This window comes from Mauremys reevesii, linkage group 8 (genome assembly GCF_016161935.1).
Source record: "Mauremys reevesii isolate NIE-2019 linkage group 8, ASM1616193v1, whole genome shotgun sequence".
Lineage (NCBI taxonomy): Eukaryota > Metazoa > Chordata > Testudines > Geoemydidae > Mauremys > Mauremys reevesii.
In genome coordinates, this window is record NC_052630.1 from 108,796,206 (window position 1) to 108,813,397 (window position 17,192).

A 17,192-nucleotide genomic window follows, 5' to 3' on the forward strand; every position below is an offset into this window, starting at 1 on the left:
GCCCTCATTCCTCCTGCCCCTAGTCCTCCCCACCCGTTCCTCCCTCCCTCCGTCCCCTCAGTCCTCCTGCCTAGTCCTCCCCATCCCGTCCTCCTCCCCCCAGTCCGTTCCTCAGTCCTCCCCACCCTCTGCCCTCCCTCCCCCCAGTCCTCCCCATCCCCATCCCCTGCCCTTCCTCCCTCCTGCCCCTAGTCCTCCCCATCCCTTCCTTCCTCCCTCCCCTCAGTCCTACCCACCCTCTGCCCTCCCTCCCCTCAGTCCTCCTGCCCCTAGTCCTCCCCACGCGTCCCTCCCTGCCTCCCCACGCAACTTTTCCCCGCTCCCCCGCCGTTGCCGGGGCGGCTGGCGGTAAGACTCGGACCGGAAGGGCGCGGAGCGGCTCCCGGAAGTGCGATAACGCCCCCGCTGGCCGGGCCTGCGCAGCTCGGGAGCGGAAATGGCGCTGTCCCAGTAGAGCTCGGCGCGGCGGCGGGTGAGTCGCGCGGGCGGGAACGTGGCGGCCCGGCCCGGCGGGCAGTGAGCGGGGCCAGGCCAGAGCCTGGAACCTGCCGTGTGCGCCCCACCCCCCCCGGGCGGGAAGCAGCTCTGGCGCTGGGCGGCCCTTGTGGGGTGACCCCGCGCGCTGCCAGCCGAGCCCCTCGGGGGCTGTTTATTGGACCGTTTCAGCCGTGCCCGGAGGCTGCCTCGGGACTAGGTGCCGTCCCGGCGGGCGCTGCACGACAGGGGGTCGCCACCTTTTCCGTGCCGAGGCCCCCTCAACAGGCTGTAAAAGCGCCAGGGCCCGGCGGGGGGGCCTTGGGCCGGGGCAAAGGCTGGCGGGCTCGAGCCAGCTGTGCCCAGCAGGGTCCAGACAGGGAGCCGCACCCCCACCCAGGGGGCCACCCCGTCTGCCTGGGCTGTGGGGGGACACAACCAAAACCTACAACTCAACGGGGGCAGTCAGCGCAGAGAGCCTGAAAACCGCTCAGGGTGCAGGCGGGGGGAGCCAGGGGCTGTGTGTGGGCGGGGCTCTCGGCGCAGCTCCCTGCTTTAGCGGGGGGCGCTGGGGATCTCGGTTGAGAGTCACGGCGATGGACACACAAGATGGCCCCAATCCCCGCTACACACAGTTTACAATGTGACTTGAATGACCAGATTTAGAAATATAGGTGCCTGTCTCCTGCGTGCATCTAACTGCTGCCAGCGCGTGCATGGATCAGGTAAGCGCCCATGCAAATGGGCGGATAAACAACGGGCAGAAATAGCCCTAACAGAGCACAGCCTAATTTTTTTTTAAACTACTGAGTGATGCTTAATGCAGCATTAATCTTACTGTTGTCACAGGCAGGCTGCCTCTCAAATGCCCCTTTGTGGCTTGAGATGGCTTTGCAGCAGCCATGCTTCAACTTCCCCTTTCAGGTGGCTTCTTAAATAAACTCCACAGGGGCTTTTTGCCCAGTAATGCCTTCCCTCCCAGGGTCTAATTAATTGACATAAGAGACAAAACAAAACTCAGTTGTGGGGCTTCTCGTTATCCCTGGAGTTCTCTGAAGCTGTTCCTTGCCTTTGCAGATCACTGTCGGACCTATCTGCCTGGAGGGTTTTTTTGGTTTTTTTTACTGCTGTGGAGGCTGCTCTCTCTGACCCTCAGCTTTCTTCAGCTCCGCTGGCTCTGAGGTTCAAACCATACTGCATGGTCAGGGGGTTCCTTCAAGAGCCTCCTGCTCTCTGTAGTCTCTGCCATGGCTTTCTCTCCCTGAGCATCCCATTCCCCCCTCGGGAATCATCTGATCCCTGCTCAGGTGTGCCTGTCTAGTAACTAGGATTGGCTGGCCCTAGGCCTCTAGCCCTTAAATTGGCTTGCTACCCTTTTACACTAACCATATGTTTTGTCATGACATAAGTTATTTAAGTATTTTGTGATGAATCAAAATAAATTTAATGTGCCTGTTTTTAAGTTGTCCCAGATATTTATGATACAACAAGACAGGATTCACTATTGATTTTGAAGAATAATCTATTTGGGTCTTCACTTACCTAGAGAAAAGTGTCTCCATCAGAGGTGGACCCATTTTTACTTTACATCCACTGGCAAAAAGCACTAAGCGCCAGAAACCACTACCTTACAGTGAAGTTCTGGGAGGAAAGCATTAATTGGCTTCTGAGGGTGTGCTATAGACATAAGTCAAATGGTTTTTTATACTGAAATATTCATCCAGCTAAAGATTTGTGTTGGTGCTGTGAGTAAAAGTCCCGGTGTATTGTAACTAAATTAACCACCTAACTCCTTGAACTTCCTGTTTTGGGATGAAGTGATTATTTGCTGTGTTAATTTGATGGTTTGATTAAACTGATGATTTAATGCCAGTGTTGCTGCTAACAAACCTTATTTCTGACCTTAATATGATAATTGCATTGTATTGTCCATAATTGGTTTGTTAGAATTTGTAATAGCCTAATCTTTGTGGTATGTTCTAAAATTCATAAAAAAACATGAGTTTCTTCAGTAAGTAATTTGGGTCAGAGTCCTAGAGAACTTCAGTGTGTCAGCTGATCCAACTCAGATCCCAGATAGTTCCTTCCTTAAATTAGCCTAGTTCTCTCACCTGCCATTCCTTGTGTCTGTCTGCAGCGAACAGGGGCTGCTAACAGGGAGTTTCGCAAGGGAGTTTGGCAGGGAAGTGGGAAGGGAGTGGGAGTCCCTTGTTGGCCCTAACCCTTTCCCTGGAGTCCCCCTAAAACCTATAAACCAAACCACATTCCAAAACCTCGTTCTGTAAACCACCCTTCCATTAACTAGGAGACAATGCAGGCAGAAGCCCAGCAGCAGAGTGGGGGCTATCCAGTTTATTGCACTGAGTGCTGCATGTATGACTACCTGCCCTGTGGGCAGGTGGCATATGTGTGCAGTCGGTGCAAGGAGCTCCTGGCCCTCAGACCATGTACGGACTTTGGAGGCCAGGGTGGCGGAACTGGAGGAGCTAAGAGTGGCAGAGAGGTATGTTGATGAGGCTTTCTGGGACACTGTAGAATTGTCCCACCTCCGGTCAGACAGCCCCTGCGCTGTTGAGGAGGAAAAACGGCCCAGGGAAGCAGAGCAGTCAATGGGAGCAGAGGGAAACCTTCCCATAGTTGGGACCCTCCTTCCAGATGGTGCTGGGGTTGCCTCTCGCACTGAGGTTGCCTCTCCGGGGGACGGAACTGCAGTTTCTAGGAAAAGGCAGGTGTTAGTAATGGGAGATTCGATTATTAGAAATGTAGACAGCTGGGTTTGTGATGACCGGGAGAACCGTATGGTGACTTGCCTGCCTGGTGCGAAGGTTGCAGATCTCTCGAGGCATCTAGACAGACTTATGTGTAGTGCTGGGGAGGAGCCGGTGGTCGTGGTACATGTAGGTACCAGTGACATAGGGAAGGGTAGGAGAGATGTCCTGGAAGCCAAATTTAGGCTGCTAGGGAAGAGACTGAAATCCAGGACCTCTATGGTGGCATTCTCAGAAATGCTCCCAGTTCCACGCGCAGGGCCAGGTAGGCAGGCAGAGCTTCAGAGTCTCAACGCATGGATGAGACAATGGTCTAGAGAGGAGGGGTTCACGTTCATTAGGAACTGGGGAAACTTCTGGAATGGGGGAGCCTATACAGGAGAGATGGGCTCCACCTAAACCAAAGTGGAACCAGACTGCTGGCACTAAACATTAAAAAGGTTGTAGAGCAGTTTTTAAACTAGGAGATGGGGGAAAGCCGACTGCTACAGAGGAGCATGTGGATCGGACACAGACTTCTCTTAGGGGAGAGTCTGATGATAGAGAATCTCCAGGTTATAGTCAGGAGCAGAGGACGGAAGAGGGTAATGTAAGGGCCAGATCAGATGATAAACAGTCACATAAAAAAGAATCCAGCACATCAGAAAAAGGCAGACTAATAAACAGGGACAAGTTTTTAAAGTGCTTGTACACAAATGCTAGAAGTCTAAATAATAAGATGGGTGAACTAGAGTGCCTTGTGATAAAGGAGGATATTGATATAATAGGCATCACAGAAACCTGGTGGACTGAGAGCAATCAATGGGACACAATCATTCTGGGGTACAAAATATATTGGAAGGACAGAACAGGTCATGCAGGGGGAGGAATGGCACTATATGTGAAAGAAAGTGTAGATTCAAATGAAGTAAAAATCTTAAGCGAATCCACATGTTCCATAGAATCTCTATGGAGAGAAATTTCATGCTCTAATAAAAATATAACATTAGGGATCTATTATCGAACACCTGACCAGGACAGTAATAGTGATGATGAAATGCTAAGGAACATTAGAGAGGCTATCAAAATTAAGAACCCAATAATAGTGGGGGATTTCAATTATCCCCATATTGACTGGGAACATTTCACTTCAGGACGAAATGCAGAGATAAAATTTCGCGATACTTTAAATGACTGCTTCATGGAGCAGCTGATACGGGAACCCACAAGGGTAGAAGCAACTCTAGATTTAATCCTGAGTGGAGCGCAGGAGCTGGTCCAAGAGGTAACTATAGCAGGACCGCTTGGAAATAGTAACCATGATACAATAGCATTCAACATCCCTGTGGTGGGAAGAACACCTTAACAGCCCAACACTGTGGCATTTAATTTCAAATGGGGGAACTATACAAAAATGAGGGGGTTAGTTAAACAAAAGTTAAAAGGTACAGTGACTAAAGTGAAATCCCTGCAAGTTGCATGGGCCCTTTTTAAAGACACCATAATAGAGGCCCAACTTCAATGTATACCCCAAATTAAGAAACACAGTAAAAGAACTAAAAAAGAGCCACCATGGCTTAACAACCATGTAAAAGAAACAGTGAGAGATAAAAAGACTTCCTTTAAAAAGTGGAAGTCAAATCCTAGTGAGGCAAATAGAAAGGAGCACAAACACTGCCAACTTAAGTGCAAGAGTGTAATAAGAAAAGCCAAAGAGGAGTTTGAAGAATGGCTAGCCAAAAACTCCAAAGGTAATAACAAAATGTTTTTAAGTACATCAGAAGCAGGAAGCCTGCTAAACAACCAGTGGGGCCCCTTGACGATCGAAATACAAAAGGAGCACTTAAAGACGATAAAGTCATTGCGGAGAAACTAAATGGATTCTTTGCTTCAGTCTTCACGGCTGAGGATGTTAGGGAGATTCCCAAACCTGAGCTGCCTTTTGTAGGTGACAAATCTGAGAAACTGTCACAGATTGAAGTGTCACTAGAGGAGGTTTTGGAATTAATGTTGAGTTTATCAATTAACAAGTCACCGGGACCAGATGGCATTCACCCAAGAGTTCTGAAAGAACTCAAATGTGAAGTTGCGGAATACTTAACTAAGGTTTGTAACCTGTCCTTTAAATCGGCTTCAGTACCCAATGACTGGAAGTTAAATTAGCTAATGCCAATATTTAAAAAGGGCTCTAGGGGTGATCCCGGCAATTACAGACCGGTAAGTCTAATGTCGGTACCGGGCAAATTAGTCGAAACAATAGTTAAGAATAAAATTGTCAGACACATAGAAAAACATAAACTGTTGAGCAGTAGTCAACATGGTTTCTGTAAAGAGAAATCGTGTCTTACTAATCTATTAGAGTTCTTTGAAGGGGTCAACAAACATGTGGACAAGGGGGATCCAGTGAACATAGTGTACTTAGATTTCCAGAAAGCCTTTGACAAGGTCCCTCACCAAAGGGTGGTACGTAAATTAAGCTGTCATGGGATAAAAGGGAAGGTCCTTTCATGGATTGAGAACTGGTTAAAAGACAGGGAACAAAGGGTAGGAATTAATGGTAAATTCTCAGAATGGAGAGGGGTAACTAGTGGTGTTCCCCAAGGGTCAGTCCTAGGACCAATCCTATTCAATTTATTCATAAATGATCTGGAGAAAGGGGTAAACAGTGAGGTGGCAAAGTTTGCAGATGATACTAAACTACTCAAGATAGTTAAGACCAAAGCAGATTGTGAAGAACTTCAAAAAGATCTCACAAAACTAAGTGATTGGGCAACAAAATGGCAAATGAAATGTAATGTGGATAAATGTAAAGTAATGCAAATTGGAAAAAATAACCCCAACTATACATACAATATGATGGGGACTAATTTAGCTACAATGAGTCAGGAAAAAGATCTTGGAGTCATCGTGGATAGTTCTCTGAAGATGTCCACGCAGTGTGCAGAGGCAGTCAAAAAAGCAAACAGGATGTTAGGAATCATTAAAAAGGGGATAGAGAATAAGACTGAGAATATATTATTGCCCTTATATAAATCCATGGTACGCCCACATCTTGAATACTGTGTACAGATGTGGTCTCCTCACCTCAAAAAAGATATTCTAGCACTAGAAAAGGTTCAGAAAAGGACAACTAAAATGATTAGGAGTTTGGAGAGGGTCCCATACGAGGAAAGATTAAAGAGGCTAGGACTCTTCAGCTTGGAAAAGAGAAGACTAAGGGGTGATATGATAGAGGTATATAAAATCATGAGTGATGTTAAGAAAGTGGATAAGGAAAAGTTATTTACTTATTCCCATAATACAAGAACTAGGGGTCACCAAATGAAATTAATAGGCAGCAGGTTTAAAACAAATAAAAGGAAGTTCTTCTTCACGCAGCGCACAGTCAACTTGTGGAACTCCTTACCTGAGGAGGTTGTGAAGGCTAGGACTATAACAGTATTTAAAAGGGAACTGGATAAATTCATGGTGGCTAAGTCCATAAATGACTATTAGCTAGGATGGGTAAGAATGGTGTCCCTAGCCTCTGTTCGTCAAAGGATGATCATTGCCTGTTAGGTTCACTCCCTCTGGGGCACCTGGCATTGGCCACTGTCGGTAGACAGATACTGGGCTAGATGGACCTTTGATCTGACCCGGTACGGCCTTTCTTATGTTCTTATAGACTATACATTTTAGTAATTTTGGGGATAAAATTCCTGGATGCTCAACAATTTCTTGCCTATGTCCCCAGGGCGAATAGATTCAAACATTTCTGCAGTGTCAGGAAGCAAAAATTTCTACAAGTGTTCACTAAAGATACCCATCCAGCTAAACAGAAGCATGCACAAGGACAGATATGTGATGCAGGCCAGACCGTGACCCTGTCTCCCTCTCCTCTCACCCATATATCTGCTTCTCTCTTTCCCCTTGTTCCTCCCATGTGTCACTCTGACTTTTTCTTGGGATTGCAGCCTTCAGCAGGACTGTCACTCAGATGATGGGTGTAGAAATAAGATGAGTACATTTTGACTCTTCTCTTTGTTTTCAGGCCTCGTTTGGATGGAGCAATGGCTCTAACCTCTATGTCCTTACAAGAATTAATCAAGGAGGATTTTCTGACCTGTAAAATCTGCTATGATCTCTACACAGTGCCAAAGATCCTTCCGTGTCTGCACAGTTACTGCCAGCATTGCCTGGAACCACTAGTGAGGGACGGAGCCCTCCTGTGTCCTGAGTGCCGGCTGCAAACAGATGTCCCAGGAGGAGCCTCATCTCTGAAAACCAACTTCTTCATCAACAGCCTACTGGAGTTGTTCCAGATTAAACACAACAGGGACTTGGCCTGCACAGTCTGCTCAGATGCCCAGAAGATCTTGACTGCAACTGCCCGTTGCCTAGACTGCAAGGATTTCTTGTGCCAGTCATGCACTCAGGGCCATTGCTGCTCCCGTCTCACTCTTCATCACAAGGTGGTGAAGCTTGAGGAGTTTCTAGCTGGGGAGTATGATGCTGAGATGAGGCTGCTTCAGGAGCTGTGCTGCCAGGACCACCAGCAGGAAGCTCTGCGATTCTTCTGTGACACCTGCAGTGCTCCCATCTGCAGGGACTGCCGCATGCTAGACCATTTCCAGCATAAGGTGGTCTCTATGGCAAATGCTGTGCAGCGGGAAAGGCCTTCTGTTGAGCAGCTAATTGACAGCCTGGCAGGAACAATAACATGCATCTCTGAGCAGGAAAAAGCTGTGGAGGAGACGGTAGATAAGTTGAAAATATCAGGAGAGAACATAAAGGAGAGGATCACCAGATATGTGGATGACTTTATTGACTATCTCCTGGCCCAGAAAGAAGCCATTCTGGGCGAGCTGTCTGCTTTTCTAACTCAGCAAATGGAAAGTTGTCGCCTGGTGAAAGAGGAGCTCCAGAACCAAAGAGATAAAGCAATCAGTACCAAGGAGTTCTCTCAAAGGGTCCTCTATGTGGGAAAGGACTATGAGATCTTACACCTGGAGGGCATGATAAGGAATCGGATTCAGGAGCTCCAGACATATATCCCACGGAAACTAGAGAGCCAAATCCCTGAATTGGCCATAGCCTGGGATCAGCCAGTAATGCTGTCTGAGGCAGCACTCTTCAGTCTAGTATTTCCTGGGGAACATCCTAAAGGAGACATGGAAACTGTTTTTGAGCCAGATAGTGAGGCATCTGCTTCCCCCAGTGAGGAGTCTGAGGATGACCCAGTCTTGCCTGTGGACTCGGAAGAAGACTCGTGTCCAAACTCTGAAGAGAGTGCTCCTGACACTCCCAACAAGAACTCCTCTTGTTGCAGCAGACGCAGTAAAAGGCCTAAGCGTGTCTGCACTTTCGAGGTAGACCAGTGCTGCTCCCAAGTAAAGCCCAATATCACAGGGATTGCTGTTCTGCCTCATGCTGGTGGCATTCTCCTGTTGGATCAGGAGAATGATGAGATAAAGCAGTACAGCGCTGGTGGGCACTTTCAGCAATCAATACCCCTGCCAGACTCAGACAGTGTCTTCTGTGGCATTTCGGTCTGTGGAGATGTCCTAGCTTGCTCTTCAGATTCCTTCCTCTTCTTCCTGACCCTTGAGGGAAAGTTTCTGCACAAGTTGCTGCTAAGGGGATCCGAGTCTTCCTATGCTATCACCTCCTATGAGGACTCCTATATTGCTGTGAGTGAGGGCACTCTCTGCTCCATCTCCCTTTACAGCCCTTCAGGACACTGCGTGGGCAGGGTGACACCCACAGATTACCATGGGGGGAAGTTCCTTTTCATTGCCGTCAATGACTGGGAGGAATTCATTGTCTCAGACTTCATCAAGAAGCAGATTGTCATCATTGAGAAGTCTGGGCTGATCCTCAACGTGCTGAAGACCTCACACTCGCTGCTGACAAAGCCGTTTAGTGTATGTGTGGACACGTCCAGTAACATTTTTGTGGTCGATCAGTTGAAGGTGATTAAATTTTCCCCAGATGGTGAGACGGGGGAGGTAGTGTTGAGCAACCAAAATCGGCAGAAGAGACCCCGTGTCCTTGCTGTGGATGATGGCGGGCGCCTTGTCCTGGTGCAAGAGGATGGTTACGTCCACATTTACTGCTTCTAGTTCACACCCTAGGAGAATGTGGTCTGAGTGCCCCAAAGTAGCTGGTTCTGTAACCTCAGGTCCCAAAACCTTGTGTTAATAGAGCACCAGAGTAATCCCACTAGTACTGTCACCTCCAGATGTGTTACAGAGCTTTAGCCCTGACTCTAGATGTCAGTGGAGCAGACATGTCTGGGCAGGAATCTTTGTGCTCCAAGGGTTTTGAAAATAATCGGAGTCCAGGGGAGCTGGAGGTAGAAATAATATTTCACTAACTGAGATGAGATCCATATTGCCAAAACTTTCTACACTCTTCCAGCTCACTTGCCAGTTTATGCGGGGGACACTGCAATGCTATAGTCAGTGCTATCAGTGCCTGAGGTGAACAGCTGGAGAGCTGGGAATAATGGCCAGCTCTAAGGAAATGGCAGAAGGGAAATGCCTTTGCTTAATGTGCATTTGGTAGTTGGCACTGATGGATGACAGGTGCCTTTTAACTGTTTCACTTTACAGTAACATCTCTTCCCCTGCCTGCCTTACCTCTGCATCAGCGGTGTGAGCTGATAGAACTCTGATTTCCACTTTCACTGTTCTGGAGTGTGTCCCAGATTAAGGGAATGTTCAGAAAAACGACCTACTTCTATCTCTCAGCATCCCCTTTGCCATCTTAGCCCAACCAGCCACTGAATTTCTCCCTCTTCCCCACCCTCTTCCGCCCCCCATACAAGTCAGAGTCCTCCTTGAGCAGGATGACCAAACATCACAAAGGAACCTTACACCTGCCAGAGGCTGTGGGAACCTGGTCTCAGCATTGGAAGTATCCAGGGAACCTGACCAGTCCCACAAGTGTGAAAAGGTAAAAATGGCTAGAACTGTATCTAAAGATCCCAAGCAGAAAGCACCCAGCCTTGCTGCAGCCAAGGACTGGTTAGTGCATCCATTGGGAAGGCGGTGGCAGTCACCTCAGTTCAACAGGTGATGCAGCCTCTTACATTCCTTTTCTGTTTAGCCTATTGAATCCAGGCAGAGCAGTCCGTGCTTGAGCAGGTCTCAGCTTTTGTTTATATTTAGGGATAGAGACTAAAGATTCCTATTGCATTCCAGCTCATCCTACTGTTAACGCTCAAACAGAAATGATTGTTTTACACTAACACTTTTATGCATTTGGATAATTAATGCTTTCCCTTATGAACTGTTTTCCAAATTTTCTTCTTGTTTCGCTTTAATAAAGCTTGGTGCAATTATGGGTGTGGCAGGCCTCACTATGGGTCCAGGGCATGACTCTGACACTGAGTGTCAGAGTGACCTGAAAATAAGGGATTTTTGCTGGAGCCTTTCCTTGTGTGCAGGACAGGATGTGAGAATACATTCACTGGCTTCTTACACTGTGTTGGCAAGAAATGTTCAGGCTCTTACCGAGCAGCTCTGTGGGAGCTATTGAGGCATTTGTCTTTGGGCTTTGTTTTAACACTTGCTGGCAAATGTGCTCTCTTACACAGATTCTCAGGGACCTAGCCACGTGCACTGTTGTGTAGACATGCATTCTCTCACGCACTCATGCGCACACACACATTAGTATTCAGGTGTGTGCATACAAAATTACTAAAGATAGTTAAGACCCAGGCAGACTGCAAAGAGCTACAAAAGGATCTCTCAAAACTGGGTGACTGGGCAACAAAATGGCAGATGAAATTTAATGTTGATAAATGCAAAGTAATGCACATTGGAAAGTGTAATCCCAACTATACATATAAAAGTATGGGGTCTAAATTAGCTGTTACTGCTCAAGAAAGAGATATTGGAGTCATTGTGAATAGTTCTCTTACATCCACTCAATGTGCGGCGGCAGTCAAAAAAGCGAACAGAATGTTGGGAATAGTTAAGAAAGGGATAAATAATAGGACAGAGTATAAATCCATGGTATGCCCACATCTTCAATACTGTGTGCAGATGTGGTCACCCCATCTCAAAAAAGATATATTGGACTTGGAAAAGGTTCAGAAAAGGGCAACAAAAATTATTAGGGGTATGGAATGGCTTCCGTATAAGGAGAGATTAATAAGACTGGGACTTTTAAGCTTGGAAAAGAGACGGCTAAGGGGAGATATGATTGAGGTCTATAAAATCATGACTGGTGTAGAGAAAATAGATAAGGAAGTGTTGTTTACTACTACTCATAACACAGGAACTAGGGTCACCAAATGAAATTAATAGGCAGCAGGTTTAAAACAAACAAAAGGAAGTATTTCTTCACACAACTCACAGTCAACCTGTGGAACTCCTCGTCAGAGGATGTTGTAAAGGCCAAGACCATAACAGGGTTCAAAAAAGAATTAGATATTAGCCAGGATGGGCAGGGATGGTGTTTGCCAGAAGCTGGGAATGAGCGACAGAATGGATCACTTGATTACCTGTTTTGTTCATTCCCTCTGGGGTACCTGGCATTGGCCATAGTTGGAAGACAGGCTAGAGGGCTAGATGGACCTTTGGTCTGACCCAGTAGGGCCATTCTTATGTTATGTACAACACATTCTCACGTGCCCTTGTACACAGAAATGCAGTTGTGCACACACAGTCCATATGTTGGTCCAATAGTATGTTGTCCTCATTTCTTTCCATGATAGTATCTCCAGAATCATTCATCATTGTGCCTCTTCTCTTACCCCCTCCCCCATTTCCTCATTAACCCATCCTCCAACTTTGCTGAGATTTGTTATGGAAGGCCCATACTTTTCAACATTGTAGTGTCTGTGAAAATGCTTAGTGTGCAGCAGCTCTTCACCGGTAATAAAGTGTCATAACCTGATAATTAGGGACTGTCCCTGCCATGCTCTAGGATGTCATGCCTCTGAGGATGGAGCCCTAAACTGCCTTATGCTATATTGCAGTCATTTCACATTAACTCCCCACCTGTTCACTCTGCCTCTCCCCACCCTCGCTGCCACCTTTATTCCAGCATTAAAATGCCATCCTGCACATTTCTCTATTATAGTAATAGAATAGCATTTATATTGCGCACTAGACATGTCCATTCATTAGATTAATAGATTCATAGTTTAAGGCTGGAAGGGACCATTAGATCTAGTTTGGCCTTTGTGATCCAGGCCATTCGATTTCATCCACTTTCCCCTGTATTGAACCCAATAGCTTTTGTTTGACTAAAGCGTCTTCCAGAGAGGCATCCACTTTGCATATGAAGGCAGCAAGAGATGGAGAATCCACCACTTCCCTTTGGAGTTGGTTCCAATGTTTAATGACCTTCACTGTTAAAATAACTGCCTTATTTCTAATTTGAATTTGTTTGGCATCAACTTCCAGCCATTACTTCTTGTTACTCCTTTCTCCTAAAGAACTCTTTAGCACCCTGTATTTTCTCCCTATGGAGGTAGTTAAATGCTAACAAGGCACCGCTCACATTTTCTTTGAAGTAAGATAAACAGATGGAGCTATTTAAGTCTCACTGTAAAAGAACTGTACGTCTCCAGCCCTTATATAGTTTTTGTGGCTCTTTCCTGCACACTCTGATTTTTCAACATGTTTTAAATAATATGGCACCAGAACTGGACAGTATTCTTGTGCTGGTCTCACCAATGCCATATACAGAGGTAGAAATCTCTCTACTACTCATTATTCCTCTGTTTTTATGTTCATGGATCATATTAGCCCTTTTTGCCAGCGCGTCAGACGGGGGGCTCATCTTGAGCTGCTTCCCTATGACCCCTAAATCATTCTGAGTCAATGCTTTCCAGGGTACAGTCCCACTCAGTAGGTGTGGCCTGCACTCCTTGTTCGCAGATGTATAAAGTTGCCTTTGGCTGTATTAAGAATCATTTTGTTTGAATGGGCCCAGTTTACTAAGTGATCCAGATCGCTCTGTATGACTGCCATGTCATTGTTTACCACTTCACAGATTTTTGTGTCATCCACAAATTTTATCAGCAGTGATTTTATATTTACTTCCAGATCATTGATGAAAATGTTAAATAATGTCAGGCCTAGAAGTGATACCTGCAGGACAGCAGTGAAGATTTACCTCAAACCTCTTCCCCCCCCCCCCCCCCCCATTTAATCATTCCTTAGTGACAATTACATTTAGGTATCGGTCAGTTAGCCAGTTCTTAATCCATGTAACGTGTGCACTACTGATATTGTATAATGCTATTTTTAAAATCAAAATGTCATGCAACTGTCTTAAAGAAGTCAAGATTAATTACATGTATGCAAGCTTCACAGCCAGGTAGGCATCAGGTAGGTGAGAATTTCCCAGATGGGAAGCCAAGGGGCCCCCAAGGTGAGTCAGTGTCAAAAATGGGATTAGAACACAGGTGTCCTTTGTTTATGCCAATGGAGTACACATCCTCTCCTCTTTGTGGCCAGGTGTCATACTGGGTGCCAAGCAAAGGAGCTGGCCAATCAGTAGGAGGGACTTTATGGCTGATAAGATCAACATTAACCCCTCATTCCCACCCTACTATCTTTATTTGCCAGCCCCTTCATCCCTTGCAATTCCTGGCAGGGGAGACAGGCTGCAAACACCCACCTTGCTCAAGGCTCCGCAATTTACCTAGGCTTTTGGGGTATGAGGTGGTTGTTTATTTTGGCTAGGGATCACCTGCTGGCTTTACTTTTGTTGATTGTATTTTAAAATGTTTACAAAAGTGCCTGAAGCCCAGGATAGGGGATTAAAAAAGTATTTGCAATAAATCTCACTGAATAGGTTCTTGTGGCTCCTTCAAATAGACTGTTGTCTTTCTGTGCTGGACTACTGTGCAAGTGTGGGCTCAGGACCCAACTGCCAAAGGCTGCATCAGCTAAAGATTGAGTGTGTGCCTTCTAAAGCTTGGAAAATGTATGCAGGGATAATCAAGTTGCCGCTTTACAGATTCCATTGAAAGGGGCCTGCCCTTTCTCAGCCCACTGCTCACACTGAGTGAGCTCCAGTGCCCATTGGAGGATTGAGTCCTTTTGCTCTATTTGTCAGCCGACCAGGACAAGGGCAGAGTAGCCTGGTGGTCAGAGCGGGCATCATGCCTAGTGGCTAGGGTGAGAGCCATAGTGATCCAAAACCCTGGGTCAAACCAGAGGGCAGGAACTGGATAGTAGAGCTGGGGGTCAAACCGGAATCAGGAGCCAGAGCTGGGCGTCAAGCCAGAGGGCCGGCTAGAAGGCAAGGGGGGAGGGGTTTCAAGGCAGGGGCAGAATGGGCAAGGCTTGGTGCAAGGTGGGAACAGCAGGAACTATGTGGTGGAGTGGTGGGCATGAGCACTGAGAAGCCAGTAAGCTGATGGCCTCAGCAGCCAGTCAGATTGATGTACTGATGAAGCTGTCTGGACACTATCTCTGGTGTAGTCCCTCATTACTGACAATACACCTCAGCAATGCACCTGTATTTCCACCCTGAGTTTGATGATTGAGATGCTTAGCACATCTTATTTCACCCAAGAAAAAGACCAATAAGGCTGTTGCTTTTCTTATGTGCTCAGTTCTTTTCAGATAAACCTTTAAGGCTCGCCTTAGTTCCAGCAAATGCCATAGCGTCTCCTTTCAGTAAGAAGGATGTGGACAAAAATAATGGCAGTGAGCTCTTGTGTGCTTAATGAAAAATTGTATTTACTTTTGGCATAAAGGTGAGATCGGTGCTCAAAACCACCGTATCTTTGTGAAAGATGCAGAAGCCTGGCTCAACTAAGTTCCAAACTCTGACACCCTTCGTGCCGAAGTGACAGCAGTCAAAAAGCTCATTTTTATATTAGAATAACACAATGAGCTGATTAAATAGGTTCAGAGGGGACTTGCGTTAAGGCATTGAGCACAATGTTCAAGATGGAGCTCTATGCACCTTAGGAGAATGCAGTAGCTGAACTGCTCTAATGAAGCAACATGTCCTTATGGGGGGAAATGGAGGTTTTTCTGGATACACTCAAAATTGCAGACCGTGCAGAAACATGTACTTTTAAGGTACTAGCATGCGACCCAATATCAAAACATTGTAAAAGTCCCAGACCATGAGATACTTTAGCTATGTGATCCTGAATAGTTCTCTCTCTATACCAAGCTTTGACTTTAGACCAGATCCTTGAGTAAATCCTGCTTGTTGATTTTTCTCCTAGATGCTAACAGTGAGACCAGCAGAGTAACTCTTTTGTACTAGAAACTTCCTTCCAAATACTAAACTGCAAGATTTAACTTGCTTGGATCCTGGTGAAGACCTGGACCTTGGGATAACAAATCTGGCCTTAGATTCAGGAACAATGGTAGCTCCACTGGTATGAAACCAAGGCCTCCTGGGCCAGTGGGAGGGGAAGCACTAAGATCACTTCCTCCTTTCTGATCATCTGTATTACTCTGGTTATGATGGGCACTGGGGGAAAAGCATAAAGTAAACCCTTTGGCCACTTAAGCAACAGGGCATCTATGTCTAGGGCTCCCTTTTTCTTGCAAAGTATTGGTGAGCCTTCCAGTTTGCTTTGGATATAAAATATCTAGAATTTGAACTCTGAAATTTTTAATGATCAACTGAAAGGATTTGTTTAAGACTTCATTCTGCCTGATTATGTTTTTCCCTTCTGTTCAGCCAGCTGGCCTTTGCATTGCTGGTGCCTTTGATATGCAAATCCCTGATAGACTGTAGATGAGCCTCCGCATCATTGATGCTGCTTTATTTTGTAGATCCCTTGACCTTGTACCCACTGATCGTTTACATAAGCCATTGCCAATGTATTGTCCATTATTAGCAGAATATGACTGTTCTGCAATGCTGGGACCAGTTGTTGAAAAGCATACTTCACTGCTCTCAGTTCTAGAAAATTTATACTTTTCTTTACAAGAAGGACCATGTCCCTTCAGCACCAATTTCCAGAGAACACTCCCCAGCCTTTCGGACTGGCATCTGTTATGATAGACCTCTCTAGCTCTGCCATGGCCATCCCTCTATGAACTCATCCATCAACCCAGGGATTTCAACATAAGTGACAGTAACAAAGGTGGTGATGTGGTGGGCATCTGCTGTAGACCACCAGACCAGGACAATGAGGCTTTCTTCAGACAACTAACAGAAGTTTCCAGATCACAGGCCCTGGTTCTCATGGGGGACTTCAGTCACCCTAACATATGCTTTGAGAGCAATACAGCAGTGCACAGACAATCCAGGAAGTTTTTGGACAGTGTTGGGGACAACTTCCTAGTGCAAATGCTAGAGGAACCAACTAGGGGCCATGCTCCTCTTAACCTGCTGCTCACAAACAGGGAAGAATTGGTAGGGGAAGTAGAAGTGGTTGGCAACCTGGGCAGCAGTGACCATGAGATGGTTGGTTGCAGGATCCTGACAAAAGGGAGAAAGGAGAGCAGCAGAATGTGGACCTTGGACTTCAGAAAAGCAGACTTTGAATTCCTCGGGGAACTGATGGGCAGGATCCCCTGGGAGACTAATATGAGGGGGAAAGTAATCCAGGAGAGCTGGCTGTATTTTAAAGAAGCCTTATTGAGGGTGCAGGAACAAACCATCTCGATCTGCAGAAAGAATAGTAAATATGGCAGGTGACCATCTTGGCTTAACAGAGAAATCTTTGGTGAGCTTAAACACAAAAAGAAAGCTTACAAGAAGTGGAAACTTGGACAGATGACTAGGGAGGAATATAAAAATATTGCTAGAGCATGCAGGGGTGTGATCAGGAAGGCCAAGGCACAATTGGAGTTGAAGCTTGCAAGGGATGTGAACGGTAACAGGAAGGTTTTCTACAGGTATATTAGCAACAAGAAGGTGGTCAGGGAAAGTGTGAGACCCTTATTGAATGGGGGAGGCAACCTAGTGATAGATGATGTGGATAAAGCTGAAGTACTTAGTGCTTTTTTTTCCCCTCGGTCTTCACAGACAAGGTCTGCTCCTCGATTG

At 46.3% G+C, this 17,192-nt stretch overlaps 1 protein-coding gene across 3 annotated transcripts; it reads left to right on the top strand.

Moving 5' to 3' along the window:
* The first annotated feature begins 321 nt into the window (after positions 1-321).
* LOC120370500 (E3 ubiquitin-protein ligase TRIM56-like) lies at positions 322-10,545 on the top strand. Of its 3 annotated transcripts, none has more exons than XM_039485320.1 (2): positions 322-472; positions 7,252-10,545. In XM_039485320.1, exon 2 carries the CDS (start codon positions 7,271-7,273, stop codon positions 9,320-9,322), a length of 2,052 nt encoding a protein of 683 aa, XP_039341254.1. In that variant the 5' UTR covers positions 322-472; positions 7,252-7,270; the 3' UTR covers positions 9,323-10,545. The 3 variants fall into 3 exon arrangements, with proteins under 3 accessions (XP_039341254.1, XP_039341256.1, XP_039341255.1); XM_039485322.1 differs by lacking the exon at positions 322-472 and adding an exon at positions 490-1,199 and having other exon boundaries at positions 7,353-10,545; XM_039485321.1 differs by lacking the exon at positions 322-472 and adding an exon at positions 491-1,199.
* Positions 10,546-17,192: the final 6,647 nt, after the last annotated feature.